Source organism: Lepisosteus platostomus, chromosome 4 (assembly GCF_059453375.1).
Source record: "Lepisosteus platostomus isolate fLepPlt1 chromosome 4, fLepPlt1.hap1, whole genome shotgun sequence".
Taxonomy (NCBI): Eukaryota; Metazoa; Chordata; class Actinopteri; order Semionotiformes; family Lepisosteidae; genus Lepisosteus; species Lepisosteus platostomus.
The window spans coordinates 2,649,432-2,665,717 of NC_142614.1; the positions used below are offsets into that span (position 1 = coordinate 2,649,432).

The 16,286-nt window shown below is 57.3% G+C and overlaps 1 protein-coding gene across 1 annotated transcript; it reads left to right on the forward strand.

The window, feature by feature from the left end:
• Positions 1 to 124: 124 nt before the first annotated feature.
• Positions 125 to 16,064, forward strand: znf296 (zinc finger protein 296). The gene is made up of 3 exons (XM_088627570.1): positions 125 to 1,198; positions 5,423 to 5,767; positions 12,245 to 16,064. Exons 1-3 carry the CDS (start codon positions 1,147 to 1,149, stop codon positions 13,435 to 13,437), a joined length of 1,590 nt encoding a protein of 529 aa, XP_088483696.1. The 5' UTR covers positions 125 to 1,146; the 3' UTR covers positions 13,438 to 16,064.
• Positions 16,065 to 16,286: the final 222 nt, after the last annotated feature.

The following is a 16,286-nucleotide window of genomic DNA, read 5'->3' on the forward strand; positions in this document are numbered from 1 at the left end:
AAGACGCAGGCCCTCTCCTTGGCCAGTTCGGGTGTTCTGGAGCTGTGCTGGTTGGACTGGGCCCGTCCAGCAGGAGTGCATTGCAATGCATTTATACAGCCAAAGCCTTTTTTTTTCCTTAAAAGTTCGGGGCCCAAGCCAGAGCTTTCTCTGCTGAGCGCTCGCCAGGGGGCGCTCTGACCTCACTCCGGTGATCGGCCCCTCGGAACTTCACGGGTAAAGTTATAAAATCTTACCTATCTCACCCCTCAAAATGAGTGAATGGACCGTTGTGTGTTTTTTTACACACACACACACAGAAATTGATCATTAATTGTGAAGACCGGTGTACAGCATTTCTACTTCCAAAATGGAATTTATGGTTTATGCATTTAGATACTGACAGCATTAAATAAATTGGTCCGGTAATGGCAAAAGAACTACGGGCAGGCCTACACCCAGGAGTACACGCTGGAGGTGAGAGGAGACTGAACGGACCCCCTTGCTGCTTTCCTGCTTGTCTCTGAACCGGACAGGCAGAGCCGGAGAAGAACTCCCTTCCCCCTCCGCTTGGTCCCCGTCGGCTCTCGGACCCCGGCCGAGTGAATTACCAGCGGAACAACCGGGGTTAATGCAGAAAGGAAAGCGGGTCCCCCTTACGGCGGGTCGCTGCGGTAACCGGAACTGTGGCCGCAGGAGCAAACTGCTGAAACTGCGCTTCGCCGAGATCGGAACCGGATAACACAGAGCCGTTCGGACTCAGGAAGCCGCCAAGAAGAATTGCGACACTTCTGACCTATTTCTGCGGGTAGAAATAAATATTAAGGAGGCGGAAATCTTACGCGCCGGTCTAGGGAGTGGCGGGCCGAGTGACAGACGCGGGGCCCAGTCGGAGGCGGGGTCGCCGGGGAAGTGTCCTGCCCAGACGGGCGGCGCTAAGGCGAAGCAGCCCGGGCCGTGCGCGGAGCCGGAGAAGCTGTCTGAACTTGAGAGAGGGAGGGCGGGTTTGGCTGCCCGAGAGCAGGAAGGCGAGTGATTCGGGCGGACCGCCGAACCCAGAACCGGGACCCGGGGCGACGGAGGCAGCGTGCCGGCGCTGCGTGTTGCGGAGGTGTCCGGGGAAGGAGGGATCGCCATTCGCTCCTGGGACGCGCCGGCTGAAGGACGATGTCCAGGCGCAAACTAGGGAGCAGACCTCAGCACCTGAGCACGTTTCAAGGTAAAAAAAAAAAACCCACACACACCCGCACTTGATATCCGGGCCACGGGCGGACCCAGCCCGGCTGCGATCTGCGCCGTGACAGCAGGGGAGCCGCGGTCCTGCGCCGCCTGAACCCACCGGGGCTGCAGTTACTGTAGTTTTGCCCTGAACGCTGCCCGGCGTCCTGGAGTTGAGAGCAATCTCATCGCTCCTCGGCACTTCCTTGTTTCTGATCAACTTGGGCTGCTTTTGTGTGTGTGTGTGTGTTGTTGTTGATGCTGTTGTTGTTGTTGTACGTGGCGGCTGTGACAGTTTTCCACCGCTTTCTGGAAATGCGGCGGAGACCGCGTGTTACGCGGGGCACCGTCCGTCGCGACCGAGAAAGTTGTGCTCTTGCGGTGCTTTAATCCTGCGTGATTCCGGGGGGGTGATGCCGCGCGTGTGCTCTGCTGCGCGGGGAGGCGCGCGGGTCCCGGCTCCGCAGGTTCAGCGATCGCGCCTCACCTGGGAGCACATCGTGCGCCGAGCTGGCCCGGTCCGGCGGTACCGGCTCGGCTCTCCCTGTCGGAGCGCCCCTGAGCGCCTCGCCGCCGGGCTGCGCAGGTGCTCCGGGGGCGCCCCTCGACACGTGTCTCCCCCCGCGCGGCTCCGCTCGGCCCGGACCGGCTCGGCTCGGCCCGGCCCGGTGACTCTCTCCTCTGCGGGTCGTTGAGTCTGGCGACATGGCCGGACTCCCCGACAAGGTGCCCCTGTCCCGTGCGACGCGCCGAGCTGCGTGGAAGTTCGGAGCCGCGCCGGGTCACGGCGAGCTGCTCCCAGCACCCAGCGTGGGGCTGACGGCTAGCTGTCACGTTTTCTTTTTCAAAAAACAACAACACACGAATCAGCCTGTCTGGCTAACTAGGGCGCGTGCTGGTTGATTTAGACATCGCAGGTTCTAGTTTGTTTAATTTCACCGTCACCCCCCTCCAATAAAGGACTTTTTACAGCTTCGGTGTAGAAATGATGTACTGTAAACGCCCGTGTTTCTCGTCGCGGCGGTGGCCGGGGCTCCGTGGAGCGTTTTCAAGCGCTCTCATCCCGGCGGGCCGCGGAGGAGACACGGGGTGGGAGCCGGGCAGGGCAGCCCAGCGCAGACACCCCGGCCCTGCTTGTGGCAAGCCAGCTCCGTCGAAGCCTGTGAGGTCCGGGCCGGTCTGTGCTCGTTCTTCGGGTTCGGCTGCCTAGAGGGGCGACTGGTATAGCACCCCCGGAGCTGCAGGTCGCCCTGAAACCCGCAGTGTGCACGCCAGGGGGGGTGGGGGTAATGTGGTCTCAGCTTCGGGGTGCTGCTGTTCTCACACTGGTCAGCTGCTCTCTGAACGATGGATGGAACAAATCTTCAGTGGCAGTGGCCAGTGGTCAGAAGGGAACTGTTCTCCTGTGTCCAGGAATGGACAATTTGAAGGTGGTCTGTCAAAGTCCAGCAGGACTGGGGCTCTCCACAACCACCTCTGACTAGCTCGCGCAGTGGGATCCTAGTGTCTCATCCTTGGAGTGATTCCAGTTCTTTATTGCAATCCGGCTGGACATTTGGAGCTAAACCCAACTAAGCCCTCCTTCCCGGACGGACACTTTGGGATTTCCGTGGGGCTCGGTGCTCCGAGGCCGGAATGCCCCCCGAGACGGGCTCTGAGTTGGGCCCGGCCCGGGGGGCGCGGATGAGCCCGTGTGGTTTGAGAACGAGTCGGCGGCACCAGGCCAGCCCCGGGGAGGGGGACGTGGCGCAGAGCCGACTGTGGCCCGCCTGTGACTCAGCCGGCGCCCGACTCATGCTTCTCTGCGGAACAAATGTCAAGACGCGCCTGCTCTGTCGCGAAAAAAAGTCCCCGAGAGGAAAATCCTGAATTTGCCCAGGGGAGGAGGAGACCTCTCTGCTTCTGCCGGTCTCTCGTCGGAGGCTCTGTCATCGGTGGGGCAGACTCGGGGTCACCAGGGGATAGAGAGAGCAAGCGTCTTTACACCGAGACATGTGGGGGGCTGGAACAGCCTGCAAAGCTCTCTGGGATCCTGTAAGGAAGAGCTGGATTACTGGTAAAGAAGACATGCAGGCCAGGCTGCCCCTTCCCTGCCACAACGCTCCACTCAGAAACGCACAAGAATGTAATGAGGAGAAGGTGTACAATGTAGACAAGTATGTTAAAGCATGCCGGCCGCAGAAATTCCCTCTAGAAATACAAGATGGGAAACGCTGCGCTGTAAGAGACTGCTTCTGAAACACTTGGGTGTTTATGGTGCTGCAGCATCTCTCAGATTGTGTGAGGAAACAATCAAAAAGTGGAACCGGATGTCGAGATTTGTAGATTTTATCACTGTTGAATTTGTGTCAAGAGGTATGTTAGAATTCTGCTAACAATAATAATAATTTATTATAGTAATGGTAATTTGTATAACACTTTTAAAAGTAGCATCTCAAAGCGTGTGTTTTACGCTAGGTGCTTGTAAGGATAGCAAATTACAAAGGGCCTTAGAAGGCTAACTTAGGAAGATAATCGATTAGAAGTGCAGCAGAAGTTAGGAAACGGAGTAGACACAGACACTGATTTGGCAAAAGCCCTTCTGAAAAGAAAGGTTTGGAGTCTAGATTTTAAATGAAGTGTAGTAGTGAGACCTCAGACGATCGCGTACAGTTTTGGTCAGAAACTGCGGCTCTGGAATCCGAAACAATCCCAAGCTCAAGATGTGTGTTCCACACTGACAGGCTGTGGGAACTGAGTCTCTTTAGGGGGAAAGGAGTGTCCCACACTGACAGGCTGCGGGAACTGAGTCTCTTTAGGGTGAAAGGAGTGTCCCACACTGACAGGCTGCGGGAACTGAGTCTCTTTAGTCCTGAATAGACCTGACCACGAGGGGGCATGACTGAAGACTTCAGAATCCTCAAAGGAGCTGCCGAACTCAAACCAGCAGACTTCTTGACCATCAGTGAGACATGGACCAGAGGGCACAAGTAGAAAACCGCAGAGCCGTGATATAAAAGCGAGAACCGGTGGCACTTCTTTACATGAAGGGTGGTGGGAGTGTGGAACAGGCTGCCTAGTTGATATCCTGGCTTCTTTCTAAGAAGCCGCTGGATGAGGTCCTGGGAGCAGCGAACTACTAACTGGCACACAGGCCAGATGTGCTGAACGGCTCCTCTTGTACGTGACCGGCCTTGAGTTTGTACGGCAGGGGGAATGCTGGCGCTGAGGGGAATTTCGGTTTATTCACTGTGGTCTTGTGTTTAATGTTTTCGTGAGAACCTGAAAGGGGAAGACCAGACCTCTGAAGAGAAAAAAGCCAGAACAAAGAGGGGTGGCTGTTGATTCCGTGGCGCCTTTGTGCAACACCAGCCAAAACCGGATAATTCACAACCAGGTCCGGGCCGAACCGGAGCCGGTCACGGGGTCACGGGGTGGGGGGGCTTGACCCCAGGGGTGCAGCCCTGGCACAGTCCTGCGGGTTACAGGCTGCACACTCTGGGCCAGGCAGCCCGGAGAAGCCAAACCTGTTTTCAGGCGGCGAGGAAGCAGAGGGCCGTGTTTACTGACAACAGGGAGGGAGGATCGGCATGCCGGGTCTCGCAGGACTGCGCGGAGGGGAGGGGGGGGGGCAGGACTGAGCGCGTCTGTGTGTCTGTGAGACAGTCGTCCCGCCTCCCCTCCTCCCCTCCTCCCCTCTCGCTTCGGAGCCAGCATGGCCGTCAGGTGCACGAGAGCAAAGGGAGAGAGCCTGGGCTTTTTCAGACTGCCTCCGCGGCGGGACAGCGGTGTCCAGTGCCGCCCGGGTCTGTGGTCCTGTGACCTCTGGCTCGGCAGCGCATGTCCGGGCAGCCTTCCTCGTCCAAGACCAGCGCGCTACTGGAGCGCCGAGAGGCTTCTCGCAGACGGAGACGCGTGCCTGTGGGTGGCCGGCGCTGTCCTGGAGCGTGGGGCAGAGGTCAGGGAGGTGTCCGGACCGGGCGGGTTTGTTGTTCGTCAGGACTCTGCTTGCTGACGCTTCTTTGCGAGCTGAAGTGAGCCTGCCTCGCCTCGGGAGGGCGCCGCAGAGTCCCGTGGGCACTAGGTGGGGGGGGGTGCGGGGAGGAGCCCTGTGTGGAGGCCCAGCCAGGGCCCCTGCCAGCGCGATCGGTGAGCCCGCCTGGTGTGGGCGCTGGAGGGCGAAGGGGGCTGCACGACGTCGTTTTCAGCTCGGCCTCACTCCGGATGTTTCCTTCCTTGTCCGCAGACGAGCCGGAGCCTGGCGATGTCGCCGATTCCGTGTCGGAGAAAGCTGCCGGCCTGGACGTGGGAGACCGGGATCTCTTGACCTGCGGGCAGTGCCGGAGCACTTTCCCCCTGGCACACATCCTGCTCTTCATCCAGCACAAGAGAGGGCGCTGCGGGGGCGGGGCCTGCCTCGGGGAGGAGGAGCTCCAGGCACACGGCCCGCCTTCCCCACCCAGGAGAACTCTGATGCGGGCCCCCTATCTGGCCAATGGGGTGCTGGAGGCGGTGCCACTGGATCTGTTTGGTGGAGGGATTTATAGGCAGGCCAACGGACCAATGGTGAAGCAGGAAGCTCTGGGACCAGGTGAGTAAGAGGGAGAGGTCATATTTCTCACAGTTGTCGATTGCTCTACTTCGTATTTCTTCATTAGGATTTTTTGCTATTTTTTGGGTGACTCATGAACCTAGGTGACCTTTAAACCTTTGAAAACAACTATCAAGAGCCACTTTCAGAAACCGTCAGCGCTGCAGCGGTAAACAGTGCTTCTATAATAAACTCTCAGCGCTGTGAAGTGACACCTGCCCCCTCTGTCCTCACTGTCACATATTGCTGACCTTTCTTTCATTCGATTTGATTTTATTTTTATAACCCCAGAAAGAGGAACCACGAGGAGGAAGGATTTGTCTGCTGCCGCTCAGAGGGTTTGATTTGAACTCTCTGAAGGAAGCGGGCCTGATTCGGGTCATGGCCGAGAAATCTCTGAGCTGGGCTGCGTTTCCTTCCTCCTTTCAGAGCCCCCTGCCCGCGCCAGAGCCCGCCCGGCCCAGCCGATTTCAAGTCCGGGATCCGCGCGGATCTTCGGAACCGTGGAACCGGGCCGGCCCGCCGGTGCCACCTCAGAGCCCCTCGCCCCCGCGCCACGATCGAACGGTTAAAAGGCCTAAGCCGACAGCGGCCCCTCTCCCAGCGCCTGGGCCTGCGCGGGCGGCGCCCGTGTCAGCTGTGCTTGCGGTAACTGGATCTGTCCCCAGGGCAGGCGAGCGAGCAGCTACCTGTCCCTAATTAAATTCGCCAGCCCAGGCCCGTCATCAGGGAGGGCCGCAGGGATCGGCGCCGGTAATGACCCTGGGAATGACCTCCCGGCTGTCGGCCACGAGGAGTGCAGGCAGGCTGGAGATCCTTGTCCCCTCCTCCTCCTCCTCCTCTTCACAGACATGCTGCCCCTCTGCCCCCCTGCCCCCAGCAGCAGGATGGCGAAGCACAGTCAGTCCTCTCCCTTCCTCCCTCTCTCCCCTGGGGCGCCCGAGTGAAACCTGGTGGGGTAATTATAGCCCGAGGGGAAGTCCGCAGCGCCGAGCCACACAGGGGACGACACCTGCTGTCACGGTCCTCGCGCGGCGCTACAGGGGGGGCGCTATAATTAACCCACCCCCCCCACGGCTGCCGGCTCTGTGGCCTTCGCTGCACAGGGGTGTCCAGGGCCTGGGCAGCCGCGTGGCAACACCCCCAAAACTTTAGGGTCTCGTGGGGAGTAGGGGCGATCCGCTTTTTGGACCTGAAACGGAGACGCGGCCGGAGAGGGGATCGAAGGGTGCCCGCGTGCGGAGAGCGGAACTGAGTGCCGGGGTCCTTCCCCCTGTTAAGTCGTCTGCGGGGGCTCAGCCCCCCTGACGACCTGCCCCCCGAGTCCCGGGCGAGTAGCTCGTTCCGCACCCCGCGCCCCGCCCGTGATCCTGCGGGTGCCCGAGGGCAGGACAGGGCTCGGGGCGGCACCATCGTGGAGAGCACATTTGAAAGACTCCGTTGAAGGCCGAGTTGACAGGAAAGATCGTTTGACTCATTTCACAGTGACGATGGAGGGCTTCCCCATTCAGGCAACAGTCATGGTGACTTGTCCTCAATCCCCTCCTGTCTTTTGAGCCCCAAGTAAAACATTTGATTCAAATCTCTTTCAATTTAGAAACATTGCTGTCATATGCCATTTCTATCAGTGTCCGAGGCTGAGTGCCTGATTCATGCCTCCATAACTCCATAACACTCTTCAGAAAGCTGCAATACGTCCAGAACTCTGCAACTAGACTTACTCACACCAGACACCGGCAACATATCACTCCTACACTTCAGGCTCTGCACTGCTTGCCTATACAGTCACGTATGTGATGTGAGATCCTGTCACTGATCTTGAAGGCTGTAAGCAGTCTGGCTCCATCACACATCCCTGAACTCCTCCATGTTCACACTCCCTCCTGTAGGCTCCTCTCACTTCACCCAGGACTGAATCTCAGAATATTGGTTGACCGTGCTTTTCCCGTCCTGCTCCGGGGTTATGGAATGCCCTTCCTCAGACTTCTCAAGAGACGAACTCTGACTCTCTTTGACTCTCAAACCCAAACTCAAAAGTCACCTTTTTTGTAGGGCCTACGTCTGATTGCCCTACACTCAATCTCTAGGAACCTGTATGTTCTTGTTTCATTTTTTTCTTTTACTTTTTATTGTACTTTTTTTTCTTTCTTTATCACTATTCACGGCGTCCTTTGGTTTGTAAAGGTGCCTTATAAATATGATAATTATGAAACTAATCATTGATTGAATTATTAAGTAGCCTAGTGCTCTGTGGCTGTGGGTGAAATTTGTGGGCAGATTTACAGTTTTTATTTGTTGTCAGGATCAGGAATAAGCATCGGGGTCACAGTCTTTCACCCCATTATTCTGCTGAAATGTTCCCCTTCACCCCGCCTGTTTTGGGAACCCTTGTTTGTACGGGAGAAGCGCTTGCAAAAGCTGAGCCCCTATATCCTGGAGGCAGTGAAAGCTTGTGTGCACAGCAGGAGAAGGAATAGCTGGATCGGCTCTGTGTCAGGAAACAGGCTGCTTTTCCTTACCCGTGACAGGAAGTGGGGTTCCGTTCCCCCATGCCGTACCCGTGACAGGAAGTGGGGTTCTGGTGCTCTGTTCCGTACCTGTGTGCTGTGGGTGTCTGGTCAAGTCGCGGGTCTGATTCTGCAATATTATTCTGCAGGAGCTTCGCAAGGTCCTGAAAGCTCATTAATTTGCCCCTCTTGGCAATTATCTCTCTCTCGCAGGAGAGTCCAGTGCTTGTCCCTCGTTAACACCAAGCACATTTCCATTTCTAATTAGTTTTTATTAGCCCGTATTCCCAGCGCCGCCCCAGATAGGTACAGCTCCCTCATTTCTCTCAACCCTCCAATCCCCCACCACCCCGTCTCCCTCTCACCCTCTCTCTCCCCCCTCCTCGTCTCCCTCTCTCTCTCCCCTCCGTCTCTCTTTGTGTCTCCCCCTCCTCACCTCCCTCTCCCTCTCCTACTCCCCCTATCTCTGTCTACCTCTCACTCTCTCACCTCTCACTCTTTCCTTTGCCCCCTGTCTCTCACTCTTTGTCCCTGCTGTCTCTCACTCTCTGTCCCTGCTCTGTCTCTCTCTCCTCTCCGCCCCCCGTCTCTCTCTCTCCTCTCCTGTCAATTCAATTCAATTCAATTCAATTCAAGGTGCTTTATTAGCATGACCGATGGGTACAATCAGTGTTGCCAAAGCAAATAAAAATAATAAAATTAACATAGAACAAAACAAAAAAAATAGAAGTAAAATAAAATCTACAGACATGTTACAGACATTTACAACAAAGACATATTATATAATATCGACATATACTGTAGGCGGCTGGAGCATTATTGGGAGACGGACTCACTGTTCCTCAGGCTGTGACAGGAGATCACATACTGGGCTGCCAGATCAACTGAGTTCCCTCCTCCCTCTCCCAGTAGGATTGGGACCTGTTGTGGTTTTGGCAGGTGTGGGAACTCTGGGATTAGATTTCTGAATTTCGGGAAGAATGTTTCTCTAATCCCAGAGTATCTGTCACAGTGCAGTAGGAAGTGCACCTCTGTCTCTATTTCTCCCTGCTGGCAGTGGGAGCACAGCCTGTCCTCTCTGGGCAGCCAGGTCTGCCTGTGTCGCCCAGTTTCTATGGCCAGGTTGTGGTCACTGAGCCTGTACTTCGTCAGGGTCTGTTTCTGTTTGTTATTTTTTATTTTGGTCAAATATTCAGCTAGTGTGTATTGTCTGTTTAAGGTTCTGTAGCATTCCAGTTTATGTTGTGTTTGTGTGTGTGTGTCCCAGTGTGTGAGATATTGCTGTTTGATCTGTGCTGTGATGTGGTTGAGTCTGGGTTGTGGTGCTCTAGCAGTGCTGTCCTGAGGCTGGTTAGTGTTGGTGTGGCTCAGGTCGGTGAGCCTCAGGACCAGCTGGCTCAGGGGGCTCTGTTTTGGGCTCAGCTCTTGGCTCAGCAGGGCTTTGTGGTGGTAGGAATTTTGGTCGCTGTTTTTTAGGTGTAGCCAATACTTTAATATTCTTTTCTGTATGTTTATCAATAGTGGGTACTGGCCTAATTCGGCCCTGCACCCGTTGTTAGGAGTTTTTCTCTGCACACGGAGGATGATTCTACAGATCTCCATGTGCAGAGTTTCTGTGGGGTGTTTGTCCCATTGGGTGTAATCCTGGTCTGTGAGGGGACCCCAAACTTCACTGCCGTATAGGGCAATGGGTTGGATTACACTTTCAAATATTTGGAGCCAGATTCTTGTTGGTGGGTTGATGTTGAAGAGCCTCCTTCTTATTGCGTAGAAAGCCCTCTCCTGTCTCTCTCTCACTGTATGCCCCCTGTCTCTCTCACTGTCTGCCCCGTCTCTCTCCTCTCCGCCTCCTGTCTCTCTCTCCTCTCCGCCTCCTGTCTCTCTCTCCTCTCCGCCTCCTGTCTCTCTCACTGTCTGCCTCCTGTCTCTCTCTCCTCTCCGCCTCCTGTCTCTCTCTCCTCTCCGCCTCCTGTCTCTCTCACTGTCTGCCCCCTGTCTCTCTCCTCTCCGCCTCCTGCCTCTCTCACTGTCTGCCCCCTGTCTCTCTCCTCTCCGCCTCCTGTCTCTCTCACTGTCTGCCCCCTGTCTCTCTCCTCTCCGCCTCCTGTCTCTCTCACTGTCTGCCCCCTGTCTCTCTCCTCTCCGCCTCCTGTCTCTCTCACTGTCTGCTCCTCTCCTCTTGCTGTCAGGGAAGCCTTTCCCCAGGGGGATCACATTCAGCCTCTGCTCGTTAACACCCCAGCCAATCTGCATTTTTAATTAGTGGTTATTGCCTCTGTTTAATATTCAGATGCTACTCGAGGCGAAACAGGAATCTTATCAAAAGCTCCTCGCTCTTCTGCACCAGGGGCCCCGGGACCCCAGGGAGAGCAACTGAGTTGGGGGGGAAGCCAGACGGCTGGCGTGCACACGCCCCTCTGCGTTCGCACTCGGCACGCTGATCCGCTCCAGGTCTCACACGCGCCCGGCTCTCAGACTAGTGGTGCGGATGAGCCAGTAGAGATTTGTATTCACTTTAACTCCATGCTGTCTGCCTGACGCAATTGACCCAGCATAAAAATGAAATGACCAGCACCCCATCAGGGCTCTGGCACAATGCCTGGGAGCTTGGTAAAACCTGGGGCGGATCAGGCTGTGCAGGATCAGGGGACTGGAGCGGGTTCTCATTTCAAGAAGGCTCAGTTCAGAAGCATTTTCACTGTATTCACTAAAAAATAAACTCTGTCATTCGCCCCTCAGGCCCGACAGGCAAAACTTAAGGCAATTGAATAGAAAATGTGGATAATTGGGCAAGCAGTCCTTGGTCTTAAACTAAGAGAGAGAGAATTTGCAGCTTATTTGCTTATGTAGAATTCTGTTAATAGCCCTACGCACACACACCTGCGGGGTAGACGGAAGAGCTCGCAGAAACTGCACAGCAGCCCGTCAGTAGGCTGGACAGTAGTATCGCTTTGGCTCAGAAGCACAACGGAGAAGCGCCACCTGCTGGTCCACCCGTACTGCACCCCTACTGCAGCAGCCTGACCCCGCTGCAGCCTGCCTGCCAGCGCAGCCTTGCGGAGCTCCGGCGCAATGCATACGTCACGTTGAAATGTAAAGGGGAAGTATTTTAATTAAAAAATCTGCCCGATGCACAATTTTATTTAGGGAAAGGTGCCTTGTTTTCTTCCTGTCCGCTTCATTCAGATTTCTGTTTTCCATTTTGAGTTCTTGATTCGTTTTTCTCAAGCGTGTGAAAGAACGGTGTGCGCTACCTGAGAGAGAAGTTGTTTTTGTTTTCCCAACCGGAAGACAATCTGGAGCTCCGACTGCTCCCACAAAGAGCATTAAGCTGTTCCACCCCAAACCGTGCAGAGAAAATCAGATTTTTATTTGTATTTTTGCCTTTTTCTTTTTCTTAGGTTCTTTTTTTTTAAATATGCACAAACAGCTCATTTATCAAAGGCACTAAGAGCCGATTTGCATAAGCTCCTCATTGTGCTAATTAGCAATTTGCAGCTTTAATTGGACTGTAGGGCACTCAGGAAGCAGAGGAAGCGACGATTTAAAAATACCTTCCGACAGACATGTCACCTCGCGCTGCTGTCAGTCCTCACCTGCGCGCCTCTCTTTTCCTTCCCCCGCTCGCCGTGCTGGGGAAGGGCTCCCATTGCAGCCTGCCTGCCTGTGTTTCGGGGATACCCCGGCAGAGCCCTGGATCTGAAAGCCAGTTCCTGCTGGCAGGCTCTCCAGGGTGCTACTGGTGCCGCTGGGGTTTGGGGTCCCCTGCTGTACATGTTCTGTGTGCGGGGATTCACCGATGGGCTTCTGAGTGCTGTGCGCCACCCATTTGTGTCCCCCCGCAGACTCCCTGCTAGCCAGCAGCTCCGACAGTCCTGCAGCCCCTAGATGGGGCCCAGGGTCACCCCTCTGTGGTCCCCAGGCTGACTCTGCATTTCTGACGACCCTCTCCCCTGCCCATGTGTTTCAGACCCGGAGGAGCCGCCCTGCTACACCTGCCACTCCTGCAAGGAGCTGTTCACCAGCGCCTGGTGTCTCCTGCAGCACGCCCAGCACACGCACGGCCTCAGCATCTACCTGGAGCCGCCGCCCGACCCACGGGGGTCCCCCTTCTCCCTGGAGGAGCAGCAGCTGGCTGCCGGGCTCCTGACCGCGCAGCGCCTGGGGCCCGCCCTGACCGCCGCCTTCCACCTGACCGCCCCCTGCCTCCCGCAATCCCAGGGCCTGGAAGCCGGGCCGGACCACGTCCTCGACTTCTCCGCCCGGCTCAAGGAGCTGGCCGGCGGCGTCCACTCCCCCTCCGCCTCGCCCGGCCCCCCCGCCGGCTCCCCCTGCCCCCCGGCGGCCACGCCCCCCGGCGGCAAGGCCTGCGAGTTCTGCGGCAAGGTCTTCAAGTCCCTGAGCAACCTGGTGGTGCACCGGCGCTGCCACACGGGCGAGCGGCCCTACCGCTGCCCGCTGTGCGACCACGCCTGCGCCCAGTCCAGCAAGCTCAAGCGCCACATGAAGACGCACCGCGGGGCGGCGGGAGAGCCGGGCGGCTGGCAGGAGCTGGAGCAGGAGTTCGTGCTGAAGGCGGAGGTGTCGGAGGAGCTCGGCCGGGACGCGGCGGAGGGCGGCCCGCCGCAGGGGGAGGCGGCCGTGCCCGAACCCGGGTCCGGCAGCCTGCTGTCCTCCCTCGGCCTGGTCCCCGGCTCCCCCCCGGCCAAGCAGGGGCTGCCCAGCCTGTTCCCGGGGCGCGTGGACGAGCCGGCCCCCAGCTCGCCGTTCGGGAGCCCCTCGGAGGCGTCGCTGGAGAACTCGGAGGAGAGCGGCATCGCCAGCGGGGACGGCACGCCCCGGCGCGGCGCGGAGCCGGAGGGCCGGGCGGGGCGGCGCGGGGACACCTGCGAGTTCTGCGGCAAGAGCTTCAAGAACAGCAGCAACCTGACGGTGCACCGGCGCAGCCACACGGGCGAGCGGCCCTACCGCTGCGCGCTCTGCAGCTACGCCTGCGCCCAGTCCAGCAAGCTGACGCGCCACATGAAGACCCACGGCCTGCAGGGCGGCAGGGCGCCCTTCCTCTGCCAGCTGTGCCACGTGCCCTTCACCGTCTACGCCACCCTGGAGAAGCACCTCAAGAAGTGCCACGCCGGCGAGGAGACCCAGCTGGCCCACAGCTAGGCCGGCCCAGCCCCGCGGACGGGTACCGGGTACCGCTGCGGCCCTCTGCCCCTCTCAGCGCCCCAGGAAGCGCTGAGCCTTCGCCAACCGGCCCCCCAACGGGGAACTTGTTTTTCTTTGACACAAAAAAAAGGGAGGGGGGGAAAAACGGAACTGAACGGCTCTTTGAATGTGACGGGATTAAAAAAAAACGGGGAACGCCCAGCGCCCAGCGGAGAGAAACGGGTGAAGCTCATCTCCAGCCCCGCGGGAGCTGCGGCTCGGCTCCCTCTCCTGGCAGGGAGGTGGAAGAGGCAGAGACCCGCTTGACCACGGCCTGTCGCGGCGCACCGGCGCTCTCCTGGCCACCCAGCCTGGGGGGAATGGGGGTTCAGGGGGGGTGCGACTGTGCGTCAGCCTGGCTTCCTCCTGATTCCACCCTCAGGGGACAGATCATTCCCGCCAGGGGCGTCACAGAACCACCTCTCAGTGTCAGGGCGTGCCGACCATGACAGATAAGGATTTCAGTACGTGGAAGAAAACCCAGCCGGCACTCCTGTGTCCCACCAGCAAGCACAGACACCCTTCGGGTGGGACAGCAGACGTCTCCGTGACTGCAGACGCCCTCAAAGGGATTGTGTGAAGAGCTGGGCTTGGCGAGAGTGCCGTGATCTCAGGGTGTCCCCCTCCTCGTGGGGCCCAGGCGGTCGGGGTCGGGCCGGTTCTGGTGGGTCCTCGTTGAAAAAGCCCGAGTGTTTGCAGCAGCGCGGCCCGAGTCTCGCTGGCGCCCGAGCCCGCGGTGCCAGACCTCCCGCTTCTACACGAATTGTACAAGAATGCGCAGGTCTGGGGGAGGAGGTGTCGTTCGGACGTCCCGATGTGGAGTTCTCGCCCCCCGCTAACCCCACACACACGCACACGCACACTGGCAGTACAGAGCACACTGTGGAGGAACTGAGCCGGGCCACTCCGACTCCTTTACTCCCGGAATCGGGGAACCACGGGTGTCCGACCGCCATTCCATGAGAAGAAAAGCCTAACGTCAGTGCTGGAGGTATTTTCTCACATCCGAGATCCCTGCTTGCAGAGCCTCACACCTCATGAGGCCTGGGTTTGATTCCGGTCCTTCTGTGTGGAGTTTGCATGTTCTTGCCAATTCCCCCCCCCCCCTCCCACACACACACACACACACACACACACACACACACACACACGTCAAAATGGAAGAAATTCAGGCACTGTGGTTTCCAAAGACATGCTGATTGGTTGGTGTCTCTGAATTGTCCACATATGCCCTGGGACAGGGCAGTGTCCTGTCCTGGTCCTGCAGGGGGCGCTCCCAGGTCTCTTTCGAGCAGCAGCACCTGCAGAGCTGGGAGAGAACCGGTCATCTGGCCCGGTGATGTATCCAGTGACCAGCCGGAATAAACCCCAGGGTGACTGCTCGCTGCCCGATTTGAATTACCTGCATCCATGAGTTTCTACCCACAGAGCACAAGGCGAGGGGAGGCACTGCGACAGAGCACCCACGCGTGGGCCGATTCAGCCCGCCCCTGCGCGCGGGTGTATTCCGTTCTCTGTACGCGAGACAATCTCCCTCAAGCTACCATCGAGTCTAATATTTATATCGCAATCTTCTATGCATTTTGAAATGGCCGGCCATATCGATGGCAAACACGAAACGGGTGTACTTTAAAAAAAAACATGCAGTTTTTTTAAGAACTGTGAGCCAGTGACGAGATTAATGGACTGGAAAGGCGAGGATAGCGGGGAGGTCCGCTTTGTGAGCGGTGGACGGTGTCTGATGGCAGAGCGATCCGCGGTCCAGGTTCGTGTGTAAAACAGACAGTTTGCAAGATTTATGGTTTCCAGAGTTTGGTGCAGTATAGCTTAGAAAACGGAAAGAGTTGTTTTTTATGATCGTTGTATGGTTTCACGTTCCGGTTGTGAATTCGGACCGACCCGAGCAGGGGTCTGAACGGATTCGCGGCGGGGGGGGTTTGTGTGTCAGTGGGTCGCCTGCACCCGCAGTCTCGGGTGGGTCTTCCTGGGTAATGTGCCTGCCGATGTGATCGGCCTCTGTGGCTCTCGGGAGCCATTTCGGCTCGTCGGGACCAGATGAGCCCAAGCCGGTCCCAGCGGGCCTGTCTGCTGCGCTCCGAAAGCCCGACTGACGGCCCGGCCGGGCCAGACCGTCCCGGCCTCAGCCAGCTCGGCGGCTCCGGCCCTGACCAGTGACCGCTGGAAACAGCTGGACTGGAGCAGGCAGGACCGGTACCGCCCAGGAAAACACTCTGCAATTCCAGTGAAAACAAGCAGGCCGGGTGCACGCGACAATACCCGAACCCCAGATCCCCGCAGTGTTGGTCTCAGGAGTTACTTTCCTACATGTTTGCTTCTCAGACCGATACTACGGACGCGCCACGGCGCACTCTTCTTTTTGTAAAGCGGTTGTTGGAAAGTTGTGAATTTCGTGCTGACGTGTGATCTTTCTCTCTTGTTTTTTTTTTTTGTCCGATGTCTTCATTTTCAGCTAGGTCTCACCTCTCATTTTAAAGCTGCTTGGTTGTTTTTTTGTTTTGTTTTTTATTTTTACATTGTGAAAGTTGTCATTGTGGTTATTAAAAAAAGAGTAAGAGAATTTTTAACCCGTGTCCTTTTTGGTTTTTAATTCCAACGCCTACCGAGTTGCGTGAGGAAGCGGTCCCGTGTCTCTGTGGACCGGACGGCCAGTCATGTCTGGCTTCCTTAAAACTTCCACTGAAACCAGCGACTTGCAAACCCCGTACTGTTTAGAGAGAAAAATGTCAGGGTATGGCCTGAGTCTAGATGCGTCATTGCTTCACCTCAAACCCGGGTACCACCTGCAT

Coding starts and splice junctions, on each gene's coding strand:
- znf296 (XM_088627570.1), top strand. CDS start 1,147: ATGTCCAGGCGCAAACTAGGGAGCAGACCTCAGCACCTGAGCACGTTT. Junction 1,199..5,422: donor GCACCTGAGCACGTTTCAAG/GTAAAAAAAAAA, acceptor CCTTGTCCGCAG/ACGAGCCGGAGCCTGGCGAT. Junction 5,768..12,244: donor GCAGGAAGCTCTGGGACCAG/GTGAGTAAGAGG, acceptor CATGTGTTTCAG/ACCCGGAGGAGCCGCCCTGC.